At 42.8% G+C, this 21396-nt stretch overlaps 1 protein-coding gene across 1 annotated transcript in view; it reads right to left on the bottom strand.

Moving 5' to 3' along the window:
• TRABD2B (TraB domain containing 2B) overlaps nt 1-21225 on the bottom strand; it is a gene marked incomplete at its 5' end in the record, with an annotated part of 267033 nt that extends 245808 nt beyond the window's left edge. Inside the window, one exon of the mRNA XM_017743443.1 lies at nt 20641-21225. Coding sequence (XP_017598932.1) covers nt 20641-21225 — 585 coding nt within the window. The remainder of the gene's footprint in view (nt 1-20640) is intronic.
• Nucleotides 21226-21396: the final 171 nt, after the last annotated feature.

Below are 21396 nucleotides of genomic sequence, written 5' to 3'. Positions count from 1 at the left end.
ATCTTGCTTTTGCAATTAAAACACATTACTTAAAGAGAATATAATATTTCAAGCTGAAGAGTAAATTGGAAAGCTGTGGTTTTCATTTACATGAGTTAAACACACAAGGGACAGCTGGAATGGCAGTTACAATTAGGCTACCCATTAGGATGCATTAGATGACATTAACCCAAGACCTCTCTGGTCCACCACAAAGCCATCACGCTGCAAGGCAGTTTAACAGCAACCTAGAGCTTTATAGTGACACTTGTGTTCAGTGCAAACATTGGAAAGGAGTTACTTTCCCTCTCCGTGACATGGCACATGGTCAGTGTTGCTGCTTCCAGACTACAGGGGCTTGGCACTTCTTTTAAAGCCTTTAAAAGGCTGAAATCAAATGCTGCAATAACCCTTTCACTTCAACAGAAAAGTATGCCAGAAATGCTACGCAAAATGCACCAGCAGGCACAACCAGACAAGGGTGTGACCAATCAGACTCCATTCCCAAATACTGCTTATTCATCCTTCCCATGCGTGGTCGTCAGGATTGGAAATTATCCATCTTCCTGGTAAAGAAAGAAACAAAAATATACTGAGGCATCAAGCCACCGAAGTGCAAAACAAGCACTACTGCTTTTGCAGTATCTACCATGGCTGCTTATCTAGGCTGTGATTTTTCTCCTGGGATCCAGCTTCATGAGTCGTCAAAGACAGACCATGAAGCACCATTCAAGTATTAAAAGACTCATAGGAAGTTTGAAATGAACTTAAACGGCAGAGTGCCTGCAACTCTGAGTACCTCCCGAGATTTCCCTCACATAATAACTGAATTATTAACTAAAAAAAGAGTAGTGTGTGGAAAAATGAAGCCACTTGGTTGTATGTGCCTAGAGTTCTACAGGGATTAAGAAGACATTTAAAAATACCAACTTTTTTCCAAATGTCTCCTTAGTTATGAGAGGAGACTTGCCAGTTGGAGATCATGAATGCTTTAAGGGAAAACAATCACTCAGAACTAGATGCACTGCTGAGACATGTTTGAAGTCCCAGAGACCCGACCCAATCTCACTTGCATCAAACTACCTGATCCTCTTGAAATCACCAGCAAGCTCCTGTTTGTAAAGCTGCAGAAAATCAGTCATAGCTTTTCACAAAAATGCTGGGTTCTCCATGTCAAGAAAATTATAGAAAGTCAGGCTATGGGCAGGAGGGGGAGAGGGTCAGAAAAAGAGAACATTGTTTATGGAACATGAAAAGCTCCAGCGACACAATATATGGAATTCGGAGGGAAACAGGCCCTCCTTTCTTTCTGTACAATTCAAATAATTCCAATGGCAGACTGGATATTCCCCAAAACGAGTTAAAAAAGCACAGGGCTGTCAAAGCAATTTAGAAAGGGAAAGTTGAAGTAAACATGGTGACTTTTTTTTAAGCCTTAATGCTTGGAAGACCTGAATGTTACCCTACCTAGTGTGTGCTTTCCATAGAATAGAAAGAAGTAATAGCTGGACAGGCAGCCCAGTGCAAGGAGGCTGCTTGGGCATTTAAGGAAAGTGTGTGGAAGTACCCCTAGAAACGATCTCAGCTCAAGCATGGCAACACCTAACTCTAACCCTTTCTAGGTGGTTCTAGGTTCTGATTAAGGAAAAAAATCCTTATGAAGTCTACTACTGACTTGGAGTTGTTATCTTCAGTAATGAGACTCTCCTTCTTGACCAGGATGCTTTAAAAATCAGCAAAGCAGACAAACAGTTTTTATTGCTTTCATGTTTCTGTGTTGATGAAGATGGGGATTTGTCACTAAGAGCAAAACACTCTGAATTCATACTTTCCATAGCTCTATTCTTCTTGCTACTGTTTTACCTCCTTACTCCAGCTGTAAGTAGGAATTAAGCCCTGAATTTGAGGGACTCTTTCGAAAGGAGTAAGATGCATGTGTCTTTACAAACAGACTGTGTGAATCTGCTTGTAGATAGGGCTTGGAGCTTAGAGATAGGGAAGTAACAGAAGAAAACTCTCAGTTCTAGAAGATGTTACTAATCACCACAGACTGCTGCTCAGCCAAGGCCATATTAAATTCCTGAACCTAGAGAAAAAGAACAAAGACTTAATAGAATTATGAATAGGGATTTTTCTTTTATATAACAAAAAGAGGGAGTGCATATTAGAGGGGGGCATAGAATAGGCAATTTGGGAAGTCTGTACCTTCTGAGTACCTCAGCCAATGGGGAAAGGAAGAGAGTGCTGTGGCCAGGAATTAGGATAAAAAGGGGGTTGCGTCCCCCAACAATTCGAGAGACCCCATGGGAAATGCCCATGGCCTCTCCCTTTTCAAATAAAGTCACAGGACTCCTCTGTCTCCTTTTTGGACATAAACCTCTGGTATTTGGACCTCCTGATTTCAGGCAAAGCCTTTTGCAAAGCGTATGTAGGACACTATTCTCCTTTGTTACAGAAAGATGGTTTCCAGCATTTTGCATGATTCCGTTTTCACTGAGGAAAGGAGAGGTAACACAAATGACAAATAGTTCTTTACTATTTCCACCTCCCTACCTATCCTTTTGATTTATATGTATATACATGAAATTGTGAGTACATTATGATAAGATATAATCTTGAATAATTGGATCTAAACACATAAGACTAATGTAATCACAAGACTCTATTCAGCTGGGTCTAGAGCAATTACACCTAGTAAAACTGCTTGGTTTATATATGCTTTATTCCTCTAAAGGCTTCTGTTCTTTAAAATCTCATTTTCACAGAGTTTGTATCAAACACAAGAAAGGCTGCACACTTTGCCAATTCAAAGAGATAGTTGATTCGAGGTCTGCTCACTTACCATTAGAAAGACTTATTCCCTGGTGAGCAATCTCACCAGGACTCACTTGTTTAAATTTCTACATTAATGGATGAACTGAAACCTTAAAAAGTCAGTCTGTCTTTCTCTTGCACAAAGGTTATTGTCTAACTCACTCTGGACTTCTGTGTTTGAAGGAATAGGGTTTGCTTTTTGACTTTCTGAACTGACTAGTGTGGTTTTGACTGAGAAGCTAAGAATCCCAGCAACAAACTGCATCCATGTAGTCTGAGCTGCCTGCTTTACTTCTTACAGAATGGGAGTATAAACTGGGGTATGGGAATCTAGGAACTAGCCAACAATTCCTTTCATCTTGGAATAGAAAATTTCCTTCAATAGTTTTAATTACAGTCAGGCAGACAACATGTTGCTGTTGGGTTTGGGGGGTAATTCCACTTTAGAACGGATTTGTTTAATTGTTTCCATCAGAGGAGAACTTGAAAATATTTCTAGCTTTTAATTAGCAGGTTGGCAGCCTCACTCGTAACTCTTTCACAAATGACTCTGGATGTTGAGGCTTAGAATAAATCAATTTGACATGAGCGCGATGCACTCTGTAGAGCTCCTGACAGCCACGAGGTGTCTCTAGGAACTGTCCCAGAAGGGGTGGGAATCCTGGTTAACAAACAAGACAAAACTGAAATTCAATCTCTGCAGAAGCAGAGATTTTTGTCTGCAGTTGTAAAAATTTTCTTTAATAAATGACTCCTAAAAGAGAGAGCATGATCTTGTCTATCAAATAACTGCGCAGTACTAGAACCAGAGAAAATATATTTACAGACTCGAAGAATGGTAAAACAAGGGACTACATCTGGAAGTACTAAAGAAAAACCTTAAATATGTTAGGAAAAAGTTCCAACAGTGGAAGTCACTTAGACAAAGGAATACGTTGCTAGTTGAGAATGCATGAGGCAACGCTAGAAAGAGGTGCTTCAGAGATGAATTTTGAATTTTATTATAACAACACTATTTGGCTGTGTCATCAAGAGCATTAAAACCCATGCTGATCCTCAGAACTTGAAATCTCATAATCCAAAACCTACATCTGCATTTGGGCAGCAGCAAAGCACACAGCAAATGCTCTCCGCACAGAGCAAGTGGTTAGGACCCAGAAACTGCTGAAATATAGAAAACAGAGCCTTTGTCAGGGAGAGGTCATTGTCCTGATAGTCACTGTGTCCAAGGAATTAGCCAATATGGACTTTACTGACTGAATCTCTTAAACATTACTCTGCATTGACCACTCAAATAGAAATAGGCATAACTGAAACAGAATGGGAACATATACTGAAATTGTTTAGAACCAAAGAGCAAAGCCAAACAAGAATTGCAAGCAGAAGCTAAACTTTTCACTCAAAAGCTGAACTAGGCAGCTCATCTCCTTAGTGACAGAAAGAAGACATTTCTTAGGAGAAAAGAAAAAGATGAACCCTCCAAGTCGAAACCATGACAGCCTCTTCTATCTGTGTCTTCAAGTGAAAGGGTAAGTTGGTTGTCTGGTGAGATCTGGGTCATCTGAGCTACAAAGAATGAAGCCTGGAGCTGCAAGAAATGCAAGGCCAGTATTTATACTACATGTGGCTTCCATGTACATGATTCTTATTTCTGAAATGAACTTCAAGCTAAGACAATCCAAGAGAGACCTCCTTGATGAAATGTTGAGGTGAAACTGCCATGTCCTGCCTCCCATGTCATTCAGCTGTACTTCAAGAACTTCAATGACTGCACAGCATGACACTACTGATGTGAGCAGAGACCTGACCTGCTGCAAATCAGGTGAAATGGCACATTAAGTAAGCTGTAAAGCATTATTACTTTCCTGATGTCTGTAAAGAAGTTTCCTTATTCTACAGAGGTAAAGTCACCCTATCTCAAACAACCTGCCAGTCAGTCATCGTGGAGCTGTGTTAGAGAGCTCCCACCAAGAGGGCACAGGAAGAGTTTCTTCTCCCTTGGCAAATTCATCCAAAGCTGCTACAAGATTTCCACCTCTGTTGCTATCTGCAGCTCAGAAGAGAAAAATAATAATATCTCAATAAAAAAGTTACAAATTCAGCCTTTTTTATCTTCAATGTGCTGTTACGCACTAGTAGCACAAAAATTTCCATTTGGGTCACTCACCAGATTGTTCTTTTGCTGATGAGACTCATGGGTTTTTCTAACTTCACTTTAAATTTGAAATTGAGACATTTCAAGGAACGTTTTCTTCCTCAAATAAAAAAAAATTACATGAGCACTGTTTCTGTTAAAAAAAAAAAAAAAAGCATTTTCCAAAAATAAATAGCTCTAATATCTTGCCCATCTTGCACGCAGAGAACTGAAACACGAAAGGCCACGTCAGGATTGTCTCTGAGGCCCCAGAAAATTCTTGCTTCCTGCTAACAGAGCTCGCCTGATAAGCTTGGAATAGTGCACATAGAGCCCATGGAGTCCAGCTGGCCTAGAATGCTTCATGGATCATGGATAGGTATATCCCACATCTGGAGAATGAGCAGAAGAAATAGTGAGGGGCTGCTGCTATTTCAGAGCCTCATATACCCACCACGGCTTTGTCCCATCCCACAGCATTTTCAGACACTTCCAAGTTTAATCTCCCCGAACTCTGCATACTCCAGGCTGCATCCAGCTGCTGCTGTAGGAGCTCTGCAGTGTGTACTGCACACTGGGCAGAGCAGCCACAGGAGGTGACAGGAGTCTGGCACAACTGTCCCTGTTTTCCATTCCCTCTGCCTTGCAGCGTTTGTCCATTGCACCCCACTCCTACATGATGAATTGTCACTCGAGTCCTTGCCGTGAACTGGCTGCTCTGCACTGCAGCAGATTCCAGTGGCAATGGTCCCATAGATCTAGTAGAGGCACCATGGGATGAGAGACACCAGCACAGTGTAAGGCACAGCCCAAAAGGGACCACAGAGCCTCAGTGGGGCCCACTGGCCACACCAAATGCCAACCTCTGCCTAGTGCAGAAGGCTCCCAAGAAAGGGCTGAAGTTTGAGCAAACACATGTGAACCAACGGCACCACTTCCATTTGGACAAGCTCAGGTAGCCCAAGATAGCTTAGAACACCTTGTTCACTTCAATCCCCTGTGTTTAACACTCGGACAACCTTTCACTCTTCATAAAGTGTCATAAGTTACCCAACAAATGCACAAGGCACGTGGGGCTCAACGTTACTGTCTTCTCCCAAACCAAGGGTCCTGTTCAGGGCTGCCTGCCAAACTGGTGGATGAACCTGGTCACCCCTGAGGCAGATAAGCTCTTGTGAAGAGGAGGAGAACTGGACAAACAATACCAAGGACATACTCTTCCATTGATCCCAAATGTGGTGGGGAAATCAAAGGGCTTCAGACAAGAGGAAAGGCACATTTGATGAAATAAAACCAGTATTTTTACTGTTTTGATAAGCACGATGGATGATAAAAGGTCTTGGAAGGCATTAACTCTACTTCACACTGGAGTGCTGTTAAAGCCAGCATGGCAAGAGACTATAACCCTGTAAACATATGTTGTGTATTAGATTCTGATCTGGCAGCTTGCCTTAATTTTGGTTTTTTAACGCTCCAGCTAGTTCCAAATACACTTCCATGTTTGTGTTCCAACAAATGAGCAAAAGGCACAATGCTTGAACGACGGGGACACAGGAATGCACTGGACTATAGTCAGTTAAAAAAAAAAGCCTCCATTAGTATTGGCACATCAGGCAGAGGATAACAAAAATATCAGCAAATTCTTTTTTCTATCCCTTTCTCCAAGGTTTTTGGTTTTTTTTCCAGTGTGGACTTCACAGCTGCTGAGAACTGTAACGATTTTAGTCTCTTCTATCTGATCTATCAACATGGACAGAAGTGACAAGAGAACACCTTTCCAGACAATTTTGTGATTGCCAGCTCCTCACCGAAAAAGCAGCCCACAGAGCATCCTCTGAATAGCAATTAGCCTGGGTCCCTGTAGGTGCAGACGAAGAAATTCTTTCGAGAGGCATTTCAGACTGCTCAGGATTGAGAGTTCCGGCTCATATAAACAAACACTGTTACAAGAGGCAAAGTTGATATGGATTTATGCAAGGAATGCATAGACTGAATAAGCAATTTGATAATTAACGGAGTTGACAGGCACTTTCCAATAGTACTCAAGTACGTGCAGACTGAATGGTTTCATATACAAGCTGAACCAAAGACAGTATTAATTTTTAACCCATTTTATACCTAATCACTCAGATGAAGGAAACACATGCATTTTTTCCCTCTTGGGTATTAGTCTTGACCTCCCAAAGCCTGACTATTGGGACATAAATCCTTTGCACTTAGTAGTATTGCACACAACAAACCTGCAGATGTCTTGTACAGGATGATCTTTTTCTTAAAGACCTTTTGAAGAATGAACTTTTGATTACTTTCTGAATATTGATTACTTCTTTTATGTCCCACAGCTTAAATGCAGCAGTTTTGCTCTTAACAACGAACTGAGAGCTTAGTTGCATGAGTTCAGGGAATTTCTGAAGAGCCCCTCTTGACTAAAAGGAAATTTCTTTTATTACTGGCTTCCAAGCAAGCCAAACCACTGCTCCTACAAGCCCAGCTGCAGAAACTAAAGATGCTTAGCAAGGTCTTGAGCAAAGCACTGTCCCACCTGGCAGGAGATGATGGTAATTCATTGTGCATGGAAGACATTGTGACATTTTGAACTGCACAGGGAAAAAAGAGCAGTAATGTAACTGCTCCCACACAGGAATGAGATACTCAATGTTTTCTCAGGCTGGAACAGGCTCAGGGATGATGCCTTGATCTGTTTCACAACTTCACCCCTCTTAGGATCAGGAAACAGGCTTCTAATACATTTGGTTTATGTTCTCATATCCTAGACAACAGAATAATCTCCTAAAGGTTATGTCCACAGAAACCACCTATGGAAACAAGATTTGGTCAGGCTTTCCTTACCCCACACTCTCCTTCTCCTTTAGTGACAAAATCAAAAGCAAGACCAAGACAACCACTTTCTAACGCCTCCATAAAGAAATTGAGAAAAGGGGCTATATGGAAACACATTGTCTCCAGTCATATTGAAACTGCAGGTAATTGGAAAACATCTATTGAATGATCCCAGTTCTCCAGCAAGAGGTAGATGAACTGTCAAATGGAGTTAGATTTGAGGTGCTTCAGGCCCATTATTCTGCCCAGCTCAACAGCAGACACCTAGGAAAGAGTATATTAAATATATCCTCTGTTAAAAGCCTTGTAGATGGGGCAGAATTCTGGCAGCCTGCTGGGAACCCAGCAGCAAGTCAACTTGCTACGACTATTCAAACATCGAATGACACAGTGCTGCCTGCTAAGTGCCCCCCACTCCAACTCCAGCTGCAGCTGCCTTTGAAGAAAGGTGCAATGCCTTCTGCATAGATGTACACGCCGAATAAAGTCTTTTAAAGTACGTGAGAAAGAAAACTGTCATCAAAATGTACCAAGCAATTACGGGTCGAAGGTTGAACTATTATTACTTCATGCCCTCCCATTCCCCTCCCCTCCAGGGTGGGAAGAAAGGGGGAGGATTATTCATTTGTATTCAAGCACTTCATTAATGTTTATAAGAGAATCCAAACATGCAAGCAAAACAAGGACGAAACACTCGCGCCAGACGTGTGATGCGATAAATGTCACTGGAGCAAATATTTAGATCTGTTTACAGAGAGGCCTATTAAGTCCTTTTTGAAAAGCTGTGCAGTGTTGTGGCTTGGTCTCTGCCTAGCAGCTCCAGCGTAAACACATGGAAGATGGCTAAGTCTCTCTCTCTCATTTTGTTATGACATCTGGAAACCTAAGGAGGTCGGGAGAAGCCAACTGGCTGCCCTGCTGCGATGTCTAGCTACAGGGTCTGCCTGTTGAATGATGGCAGGACATGTAAAGTGGAACTGCTGAGTTCTCCAGCCTGTGCCACAATCAGTGGATTTTCAACACAATAATCCCTCAACAAAGGTTGTTGCAACACACAAGCCCTTGGTTCATTGCTAATGATGCAAGTCTATGCTCTCTGCCGTTTTTCAAGATCATTTGCATTTGAGAAAATCAGTTCCATTAGGAGCTAAAATAGCAAAGAGGGGTGGAGTCACTCTATTCACCACGGGATGAAGATGCGTCCCACAATCCCTTGCCCAAAGAGCTGTAGGTCCTGAAGTTCACAAACAGCCTGGACTTCTCCAGATGTCCCCTTCACATCACCATCTCATCAACTCTAGCCCCTGGGCATACAAATATTTCTTTTTCTAAGAGTACTAAATAAGTTTAAAGGTGTAAGAGAAATTTATAGATGGAAAAATCATAGTCTTAGCCCCAGATGTGGCAATGCATTTGGGATATTTTAGCCTCTGAAGTCATGCCTCAGTTTCCAACACGTTACATAAGGCCTACAGGTATAAAATTGTCCATGTTGTGTATACAAAGACTCAGGGTTCCTTATCCAGGTGCCCAGCTTGCTTCCCTGCTGTTTTGATGGAATGGTGCTCAGGCCATACAGATATGCAGGACTCTGGAGAGTGACCCTCAAGTGGTGCTGGCTGAATTGAAACACTTTTAGTTTGAAACTCTCCTTCTGACTTAGTGAGTTTAGTTCACTTGTTTCAATGGCATCAAAAATTCAACATGAAATCACAAGTAACTCTACTCAGTCTGGTTTTTTAGCCTAACAAAATCACAAATAAATTAGAAGAATATTGACTAACATTTCTTTTCTCTCTCATTCCCTGAATAAATTTGTCTACATGAAACTCCTTTCTGCATAAACCAGGAGGAAAGACAATTTGCCCAGTTTCAAGAGATGCAGTTTTGGGTTCCCAATACAAGGATTGCCAACTTGTTTGATTTGTTTTAACGGGAACTACACTGAGCTTTGCCCCAGAGAACAGAAGAACAGGTGCCAAGTGTTTCGGGATTCTCCCATGGTAATATTCCAAGCTATACCCTCAGGTCTAAGCACTCTCAGGAAAACACACCTCTTCCTTCCCTGACTGATAGTGATGGATTATTGATGTGACAGTTGCTAAACTTGTTGTTCTCTTAAAAAGTATACAAAGGTTGTGATACTTCATGTTTTAGAAGAACAGAAAAATTCATGCAACCATCCAGCCGAACAGTAAATAAACATTGGTTGTCCCTACTGTGTAACAGGGATCAGTCTTTTCAGACTTAAGCATCCAAGAGAACTTTTTTTCTGCTTAAGTTCTCCCTTCTGATTAGTGTCCCTGATTAATTCTTGCAGAAAATGCGCAACAGCTTAGTGGCTAGGTCTCAAACCATGGTCCCTTCCATGATGCTACATTTAGCTGCTATTCTCTGCTTTTTGGTGTGTTTTACTGCTCTTAATATACCAGACTCGTCAGGAGTGCCAGGCCTCAAAATCTTGTCAGTAGCATGCCAAACATCCACAAGGAAGAGAGAGGAATACCTTGCCGTACTCTTGTTTAGCTACCTCCTGCTTTGGAGCTAACCCTTGGGTTATTTACATTGCGTGACCTTGAGATAAATGGCATTTGGCAGGCCACCGGGTGACTCTGTGTTTCAAATCAAACATTCTCAGTTTCTCCCACACTGGCAATGGGAATAATTCCTGAATGCTTTTTTGGGGGTGTTTCTTTCCATCTCATTGCCTGCCACGGAGCTTTTTGGTAACTACGTCAGAGTTGGTGAACTCTAGCTTGACTTTCTTGTTAGACTCAAGTACCAAGTGGTGTGTGTGGTTTTCTTCCGTGGTTTGGTGTGTATGTGTGTGTGTGTATTTTCTCCTTGTCCCAGAGTGTCTGCACCGCTGGTATTAGAGCTACAGTTGCTCTATATATAAAGCAAAGATCCCTTGAATGATCTGCCAAAGGCTTTATCTATGAACAATCTTTGTCTGTACTTGCTTTGCCGTTAACCAGTTTTGACTCTACTCCATAATGGCTGGAGTTGCTTTGCCTTAACTGATATGTATCAAAGAGAAATGCTAAAATTAACTGCTCATGAACTGTGTCCAGGATGTTAGATTAACTCATGTGGAATCCTTCAGTGAACAAACTGATTTATGATGTGTTATGACATTGTTATTTGATGTGTTGCACAACTAAATTTTAAAAAATGAAGAGCGCTCCATTAATAAGAGATAAATCTTTCCAATGTAATTCAAATGAATCTGCAACAACTTTAGAGAGAGTGTGATAAGGGATCTTGTGTGAGTTTAGTGATTGTGTTTTGCATTCTTAGGAATATCTTCCACTGGGATCTCTTTGTCAGTAATGACAAAACCCATCCAAAATATGCCAAAATACGACACCTTTTGGGAGACTGTAGCTCTTTGTACTTCCTAAAATAGAGAAGGCTACTACTACAAGTGCTTCCCAACAACTAATACTTCCAGCTTTGAGAATGTACAAATGCATCAATGATGCTTTCTCTCCACTTCCATGATTTGCTGAAGCCCCTACAGGGTACATCTGTTCGAAGCTTATCCAGCCATAGTTAACACACAGCAAGTGCTCAGAACAGTCAGTTTCACTTTCAGGAAGAAAAACCCACCTTTATACATTTAGATATAAATTGAATATTTTTTTTAAGCATGCACTATTCCATTACTGGAACATGAACCAGTTCAAATGCTGACCTTAAACTACGAAGTTTCTAGAGTGTGTTTCAGATGACTACAGGTTAAAGGCTCAGATCTCTCTGGATACCCAGCTTCAACAAAAATGCCTTTGAAAACGAGCTTGAGTTATATACTGTACAGTATGTCTCATTTCACAGCCAAGCCACTCAAGTTAATACAGAAAATCTTCTCTGGCCTCACACAATTAGCTGGGTAAAAAGCTGGTCAGTGCCAGTCTGCAGACAGGGACAAGCTGATCTATAAAGCTGGACAGTGTTTCATGCCTGCAAAGCCTCTGAACTTCATCTTGCCACCAAAACACCTGGATTATTTCAGGATAGTATAACCTGGTCTCATGGACTGATGAGGTATTTTCTTGCTGCTATTCTGTAAATGGAAAGGAGAAATGCTAAGGAGCTGAACTGCATCCCAGTTGTTCAAAGGCTAAGCCATGTAAGAATTGGTTTGGCCGTACCTTTGTATTAGAAACTTGACTTTGTTCAATTCTGGGTGTGAGTTACCTTCTCCAGCAGGCAAATAATGAGCTTTTCTGAGAATGTTCTTTCTAGCTTTTTCCTGTATTAATCAGGAAATTCATTATGAAAAAGAAGGGCTTTTTGTATCATTAACTCTTATAAAAACAGTTATGTTTAGGCCCTTTAGCATACTTGCACCTCTCCTGCATCTGTGATATCGCAAAAATAAAGAATTACCTCAGCTTGAAAGCAAACCACAACTTATGATCCCATTTGACTCCCAGTATGTCAGGACCAGTTCCTCTCATGGTGTATGGCTTAGCACTTTCACAATTAATAGTGCTATGATGATTTTACCAGTACTTGAGAACCAATGAGACACATTGGGGGTCCCATCACACTTCTTTCTGGAATAACATTTATCTCAATGATCATTTCTAAAACCGTGAATTAGTCACATGCCAGGAATACAAAGACCTTCAAAAATTTGGGCAAATCACGCTTTTGCCCTCTCCCCCTCTGCTGACTCTGCAAACTCCTGCACTGTGAGCATTTGGTCTCACATTTAAATAAATATTCCCCATCACTATTATGCTGTCACCTGTAATAGGAAAAGGCTGCAAGAAATCAAAGGAAAGCTAAATTTGTGCAGCGGCAGAAAGCGTACAGAGAATAATCAGTCTTCATGGTGATTGTTAACAAAAGTGAGGAAGCCTAATGGAGACCTTGGATTTAGTACAGTCTCTAAAATATTGAGGGGATACTTTCAAGACACAGAACCACCTACTTGAAAGAAATACTTTCCCTGTGTTCCTCGTAACTTGACTTTTATTAAAATGGAAAGAGGTTAGAAAACTGCAAGATTTGTTTCCTTTTACTCATTCCTTGGCACACTAAGGGAGTCTGATGAATATTGCTTTGCTCTATGAAGGCAGCTTCTTCTCTGTTTTATGTATTGGAGATATCTGTGTCTCCCAACAGGTGCCCCAACACAAGAGTTAGGGTACAAGCAGCAAGTTTAATTAAATCTGGGGAAAACATAAAGCATTTACTGCTATTTTCTTAATTATGTTGATAGAGCTAACCCACTGCTAATTCCCAGCTTTTCGCCCCATCTTAGCTAACTCCTGTTTTGCAGGGACACCCAAGTATGAAGAACCTCTGGACTGGAATTCATGTGGAAGGCTTTGTAACTTCCACACTATCTGAGCCTAGGAAAAGAAGAAATCAGAATAGTTTCCTCTTCTTTTTTTACAATCCTTTCTTTGTGTGCTACTTGGAGTTTCTGGGAATGGTTCAGTGTTACCCCTGGCTTCAAGGGACACTCTGGAATGGGTACAACACACAAGATTTGGTCTTTCGCTTCTAACACTGCTACCCACCAGCATGGGCTGCAATCCTGATTTTGAAGAATCGCTTTTGACATCTGCAAGACTCTTCAACCCCTCAGTGTTGTTGCAGTGCCTGGACAGAGGTGATCAGCAGTGGTCCACTGATAATAAATCTAATTACAGTATTTCAGGGATGATGATTTCTTCAGGTATAACTGGCCTATGGGAGTCTATGCATGATGAGAAATGGGGTGTCCAGGACTATACTAAATGACCCTCAGAGTGGAAAATCTTGGGCCTTTGATCTCATTCAAACTAAAAATAATTTTGCTAATGAGCCTACTCAAGTCATACAATATCCATTTCAAAATGCTGAGCACATGGTTTTAATTTACAGTTTTTACCAACCTTCATTTATATTGTGCTAGAAGTTCTGAAATGACTTGCACCAGAAGCTCTAAAATATTGGAAATCCAAATATGAAGGACTACTGTTGGAATAAGTTAGTGATAAAAGCAGCGAACATGAGTGTGAATTCCTGCTTGAGCTTCTGACAGGTATTAAACAGGTCACCTTTTATTCTCTGTGCCTTTAAATATCAATTAGATCCAATAAACAGTAACAATAATACAAGGTAGCTTGAGGACCAGAAAAAGCAAATCCATGGAGACACCATAACTACCAGCTGTTGTGATGGATACAACCAGCTTACAGTTTAGTCGCATGTCTGCTCCCGCTCCCTAGAGAACATAGTCTTGCTCCAATCCCAGCCAAGAACTGAGGTATTAAGTTCAAACACTGGTATCTGCAGTTTTAAGCTCTGCAGGCACCAGTTTAATTTCTGGTGTCTCAACCGAGCTGGAAACTGTAATGGTCTTTCTTTGGGTTACAGAAAGAGTATTAAGTTCACAAATTGCTGCAATGTTCAGAAATAAATGTCTTCGTAATTACAACCTAGAAACAATTTGAGAGCTTCACAAAGATACTGAAATTTTGTCATCAACCCACAGTGCCTTCTGCAGATTTAAAGGATAGTGGCCATCAAGCATTTGTACTGGTTGTCTGCTTGGAAGAGGGATTTGGTGAAGTGTGAGAACACCAGGCAGATAAGTTTCCCTGCAAAATGGGGCTCTTTTAACATTGACCCTTGAAAGTTAAAAACAGTGAAGTTTCTAAACACCAGTCATTGCTGAAAATCTCTTTTTGAGATTTTTGTGCTACAACCTAAACACTGTGCTCTGGGGAACTCAGCTTACAACTGTAAGCTGTAAGTTTCATCCAAGTAGGCAGGGAACCTCACTAACAGGACCAAAAGATGAAAGAAATCACACCAAGTTCACATGGCTCAATCAGTAACACTGTGATTTCTTCTCCCTCTTACCTGTCTCATCAACTCCTAATGACAGTGAAAAGATTAATAAGGGTTTGCAGTGCAAAGCCCAGCACAGGGGAAACCTGTTATTTTACAGTATGTCCCTCTGAAGTCCCTAAATATGCTTTGCCAGGAGCCCTGCCACTGATCTCCTCTCTGCAGGAGTGCAAGGTGAGTGAGTGCCCTTGCTTAAGATCATTTCTGGCCTTTGCAATCCAGGAACCTCTGACTCACCCGAATGATGTGGGCTGGCTTTATAACGTGGATTGCTACTCACTGGGGAGCTGAGGGGAGGCTGTTAAAGACTTTCTGAGGACTGTAGGCTGCACTATACTTGAAGTTGAGGTTTTTAAGGTCAATGGTTCATTCTGTTTATAAGCAAAGCACCCTGGGCCTGGAGGAGAATCCTGACTGCTGCTGCAACAGCATCACAAAGTGACAGCAAATAACAAACATATTGCAAATCACTGTGAAAATACCATTTACCAAACAGGGGCTTTTGCACCTACTGGGTGAGCAGCTCCGAGGTGGCAAACACACACAGAAAAAATGGCACAGTTCTGCTATTTGACTTCTATACACTGGTAATGTTAAGCTGCCTCAGGTACAGTAGGGACTCCCTTGAGTGTCAGACTGTTTTCTGAGGATTCTTCCCTTTCAAGGCTCATCTTATAAAGATGTAATTCCTGCCTAATACCAGTCACAAGCAGCACCCATAATTTTGCAAATAAATCAACCAGCAGAATCCTCCAGACCTACTCGTGGGAGGCAGGTACACCTGCCTTGGGCTTGGATGTTACCAAGGGAGGTGTGAAGGATCAGAGGGAAAGGAAGGGCTCATACCTGACCTGTTGTACAAACACTTCTGGCAGTTATATACACAATAAATACAGCAGATGAATTGCCAGTTGCCCCTCAAGCCATCATTAGTGACTGGCTGCTTGCATAATAGGCACCAAATGCCTGGATGAGCCTTCCAAAGGGCTGTGGGGCAGGAGCACACAGTCACTGGCTGTGCAGAGCAACACCTACAGGTGGGTACAGCTATAAAACGTCAGCTGCTGATCCTTTCAGGTGTTACTGCCACTGCTGGAGTTTTAATACCTGCATAGTTTCATCCTCAACAGTTCCCCTGGTGAAGACATAAAGCAGCTCCCACTAGTATTTAAAGGCAGTTAAATGGAAGGATTTCTATTTCTGCTGTATGAATTTCTACCCTGAGGTTAATTTTGCTGGGGGAATTTGTTTACCCTGGGGCACAAGAGGGTGAAGGGAGTGATAGCTTAACAAAAGCCAGCAAGCTGAAAACTATGTGCACTATGTATAGCTATGTGTAATCAAACCCTTTAACAACATCTCTTTCACAAACATTCAGCAGTCAAAACAGGTGATGCTGTTTTTGATGACTCCTGCTCTCTTCATGAAGCCTGAAATTCTCTAAAAGCAAGAAGGTGCCATTTCTACTATGCAAAAGCCACTTTTATTTCAAAAATTAAAAAAAAAAAAAACAGTATTACTCCTTCATATAAACTATACAGACTATCAAAAGTCAGCTAGCTCTGAAACTGAACCCTTTAATCCAGTTTAGAAAACTATGATCCCGGATCTTTCATTATAACAAACAAGTAAATTTCTGTTGGAAGTCAGTTACACTGGTCCTGTCAGCTTAGAGAACCCCAGCTTTGTGATCACAGAAATGTTTCGTTTTTCAAGGAGACAGGGCAGATTGAGCAGAGAGTCCAGGATGTGGCCCTGCCTGTATATCACTGTGTATATTACTGTTTTGCCACTGAAGGTCCAGCTTCGAGGCTGCACAGCTGTCAGTGACCAAACATGATGGACCACCCATCGGCCTTTTATTAACCAGCACTTGTTCCCCCCTCTAATCCTATCACCAGAGTAATCAAAGCTGCCATGTCCTAGGGTTTGATGGAACAGCAGGACCTGGGAAATGAAGGCTGATTTTGTTAACAAAGTCATTCCTGCCCCATGATTGCTGTCTCATTGGTAGAAAGCGGGGAGATGAGGTTTATTTGTGCAGAGAATGAGGCGGCAAAGAAATGAAAGGGGGAGAATGGTGAAGTGTGAAGTTTAATCTGGCACAGTCTGAGGTTTCTTTCTTTGAGGCGGTCTCTGATCCAATCAACACTGGTTTGATATTTAACATCTCCCCCTGCAGTCGGAAATGATAGCAGCTGGAGGAGACCAGAGTCGGGGCTTCCCAAACAGCCAAGGGGGAGAAAAGGAGGTGCTGGCAGCTCCCCACCAGCCTCACAGCTTCCCCACCAACAGGCTGGCATGAAGCTGGACCCTGACACAAAATTTTCCCTATGAATCTTGGAATTCAGGGCATCTGCAATGAGCTGAATGCAGACTGTCCCTGAGGAGAGCAAGCTCGGGATGGGATGGGAGAGGGATTTTAGTTCTAATGCACAGGAAGGGCTATGAACACTGTCTGGGACTGGGGATCCTGCTGAGAAACAGGATCAAACACAAGCAAGGGATGCCACCCACCTCCCCAGGGAACAGGAGTTTGGGTAGAGGAGTAAGACCTTCCCCTTGCTGACGGTACAGACCTTCAGTGGGGACACACTGCAATCACTCCAGGGTGATGGGGGTCCCATGACAGCCCTGGGTCATCAGGGAGGATGCAACAGACCTGAGCAGCTGCAGGAGCCACCATCAAAGTTCTCCTTACTCCAACAACAGCCTGGGGAGAGCTTCCCATCATTGACCCACATGAGGGTCCCAAAGAAGAGAGAAAACTTAGCCCTATCCCCAGCTGGCCCTCAGAGGGCACATGGAGGAGTGCTCACAGTCAGTCATGGCTGCAGGGCCTCTGCCAGGATTCCACGAGAAGGCCTGGAACGCCATCTGCCCCTCATCAGTCCTCAGTCCTGGCCAACTTGATTTTGCCCTTTTCTGGCCACTCTCTACATAAATATCAGTGCTGTCAGACAGACTCGTCTGCTTCCTCTTCTTCACTTGCCTCAGCTCTTTCTGTTCCCACCTTCCATGAAAACCCTGAAACTTCAAATACAAGGAGCAGTGAAATTTCAACCTGACCCAAACCTGCTATGAATTCCCCTGCATCCAGGCTCCCAACACAGCCTTCTGCTGTGATTCCAACACCTTGACAACCAGCTCTACCATAGCCAGTGCCTGGACTTTGAGTGACCAGCAGCTGCCAGAGTCCCAGGAGGTGGGATAACATTCCCCCCCCGGGATCCAAGCAGGAGAGCGGCCAGTCAAGGGGAAGCAGGAGGATGGGAGTGATGTGGCAAAGCAGCAGGAAACACTGCACAGAGATTTCCGGGGGAGCAGAGCATCAAACTACAAAGTTTCGGGGTTTACAACAGAAAACAATGCTCCCTGCTCTACCTGCAGGAGCTGGCTCTCCAGGAAGCAGCTAATTATATGAGCCACCCTAATCTTTTTACCCAGCTAAGACAATCAACATTTCAAAGCCACGCACAGAACGTTTCAAAGATCGTTCCTGGTCAAAAATGCAAGTGTATCCACTTTCTTTCAGAGCAGATCAAAACCAAGTACCACACCGGGACCACTCCTAGATTTCCTCCTCCTCACGGTATCAGATTAACAGATTTGGTGTATGTAGTCAGATTAAATATTTGCAGTAGCACAAAGCTGCCTTTGAGGGGAAGAACTAGGGAAAAAAAGCTTTTTTTGTCTTTTTTTTTTAATTTGCTTAGGGCAAAAATACTGGACTTTGGGGACGTGGGAAACAAAAGCATTGACATGATTCAGCAAAGTACAGTCTTAAAACCTGAATTCTGAATGCAGAAATAATGTGCAGTATTCCTGTAATAGTAATGCTGAAAACAGGTAAAAAACCACTGATGCCCTTAGCAGGTTTGGGACTGTAACTTATCACAGATGTTCTCATCAAACTGTGCAAACACCCCGCGAGACAAAAGCTGCTCAATTTCTGATTTCCATTTTAGTGTGTTTTAATTATGTGTTACTTAAGGAAGGCTCCAAGACCTGGAATTGGGAGGTGAAACCTTGCAATAGTAATCCACTCCACTAAATTAGCACAGTAATACACCAAGCAGTAGGACTGCTAGACGGTGTGATAACATTACAAATTACTATTGTTAAACAACTAGCCAGGTGTCAGGATGCATGAAATCTAGAGGAAGCAAGAAAATAAATACCTGGTTTGTTTTGTTTAATTTTGTCTCCTGTTGTTCTGGTGGCCCTGTTCCCAGAAAAAGCTTCAATCTAGGAAAAAATCCTCCTGAACACACATCTATTTCAGCAACTTTGTCAATTCTCTCTAACAATTAAAATGGAATGCATTTTTTTAAACAGCACAAATGTTTTGCACAAATGACTGTCTTTTACTTGCCAATAGCAGTAATACCTTTGCTGTTCTTTTTCAGATTATTTTTGGAGCAAAATGAATGGGAAATTTTTGTTTCTATTTAAAACTTGGAGAGAAACACAATTATGGTAAGAGCAGCAGTGAGTTTTGTACTCTGTCCCTTTTCCTTTCTCTGTTGCTCACTCTCTCTAAAGAGAAAAAAATGTAGCATGATTCACATTTAAAAGGCTTCCAAGTGGTACATTTTTAACCAAGTGCTTTCATGTGCTTGATTCTCACTGCCATTTTTAACTTAATACAACTAAACACTATTGGATGTCTGCAATGGTTAATTATTTTTACCTCACCTTAAAGAAGGGGTTCAACAGAGAGGATAGGCACTTAAACCTTTCAGACAGAACAGTGTAAAACGAATTCCTTGGTTTGGATGTGTGTTAATTAATGCAAGGGTCCTGAGGGGCTTTATTTTAATTATTTTTGTTGATAAACAAGAAAATTCATTCGAAAGTGCTTGCAACAATCTCCTCTGAAGGCTGTATGTAAAGACTCCTAGTTAAAATACTGGATGAACCAAATGTTACTGAAAGCAAGACTTTTTCCCCTTAAAATAGTTCCCACCGGACTTCAGGGGAGCAGGGGGTGAAGGCACTCTAAGGACATTTTAATCACACTGAAGATCAGTCCTTTAATCCTTATTCCCACATCACTAAGAATTTTTTTGGTCAAAGGAGGACAGTAAAATAAGGCTGGAAATAGACTGATCCAAAACTAATGACAAAAAGCAGGTTAAAAATGAAATATCATAGCAGTAACTGACACCACCTTAAATCTCCCCTGGATTATTTGTTTTCTTCCACACACATTCATTTCCTCAATTTCTAGTAAATCTCATTTCACATAAACAGTTCCACAAAGCAAAGTCAATAGCTGTTACTGTGTTCCTGATTAATCCACTGAAATGAAATAGATCTCATGGCTTAGTATTTGGTTGTTTAAAGCTAAATCCACTGAAAGAATTCCGGAGTCCAGTTACACCAATAACTTTTGTTTCTTAGCCTACGTCTTTTTCTTTCTGCTGAAATTTACCTGTTCTGAAGTGAAATAAACCCATGCATATTGCACACTTAATTTCCCCCAGTACAAGGACAACATGAGTCACTTTGTTTTGACCCAGAGTGACCACTATAAAGACGAGTGACAGTTTACATGTACTTAAATCAATTTGAACAATGTCGAAATTTCTGTTTTCATTGTTCATGCTTCATCCTCTTCCTGACAAGTACCACAGAGCTGCTTTACTTCAAAACAAACAAACAAACAAAAAAAGCACTTTTTACTCAGCTCCGGGACAGGATAGGAAGCATGGAAATTTCCCTCACAAGAGGCAAGCAAGCAGACACACACATTCACACCCTGGACATTTGCCTCTCAAATAAATTATACACATGATCCACGTGCAGCGCTCGCCACGCACATCACAGGGTTTCTGCAGGCAGCACTGGTCAGTGTGACAGCAAACAGGCAGCCCACCACAAAAGCTGCTGAGGCCCATGAGTGACCACCCCGCTGCAGCAGGCTCGGGGCTCACCCCCACCAACTGATGAATGTGCAAGGAGAACGGCCCCCACATCCTGGGATAACACATGAGGCCCAGAAGCCTCCTTACCTGGGAGAAGTTGAGCCCGTTCAGTGGGTGACACTGCTCCTCCACCCGTTCCACCGCACCCGTCTTCTTCTTCATCCTCTCGGCCTCTTGGGCGAGGTAGAGATCGAGCACCGGCACCCCTCTGGAGCGGATGTCCGTCTCCGTCAAGGAGTTTACCATAAGCATCACCCAGACGGGCCTCTTGCGCTCCCAGTTCCCGGCGATGGCGTTGAAGAGGTAGTCGGCATAGAGCCCTTTGCCTCGCTGGTCCGGGGTCATCCAGTGGGGCAGCATCAGCTTGATGTAGTCCAGGTGGCGTTTTAGGCGGCGGTACAACTCCCGGGGCAGCACGTCCTGCAGGTTCTCCCCGTGGGGCAGCATCTGGCAGCTGGCCAGCCCCGAGATGGTGTAAGGGTCCGTGAGGTCCAGCTCGAAGTAGACGCTGGAGCTGGCGTGGAAGGCGGCCTTGGAGTTGTCAGGGATGAAGTCCCAAACTCGCGTGTAGGGCACGTGGATGGTGCCGAAGAGATAGGCGGGGGGGTCACGGCGAATGGTCCAGAGGAAAGAGTTGAGCTCTCCTTGCTGCGGGGAAGATAGAGGGGCTGGTCAGCGATGGAGGAGCAGAAGGGCAGGAAATAGTGATGCCACCCTCGGGGCTGCCCGCAGGGCAGGAGGAGCGGGGGTCCCGCTTCTCCATCTCCTCGCACAAGCCCCACGCGGGCTCGCAGTAAGCAAAGCCGACGGGTACCATGAGGCCCGCGTGGGGTTGGGTCCCGC

Source organism: Corvus brachyrhynchos, unplaced genomic scaffold (genome assembly GCF_000691975.1).
Source record: "Corvus brachyrhynchos isolate BGI_N302 unplaced genomic scaffold, ASM69197v1 scaffold48, whole genome shotgun sequence".
In the NCBI taxonomy this organism is placed as follows: Eukaryota; Metazoa; Chordata; class Aves; order Passeriformes; family Corvidae; genus Corvus; species Corvus brachyrhynchos.
This window is presented reverse-complemented; position numbering and strand designations above follow the sequence as displayed.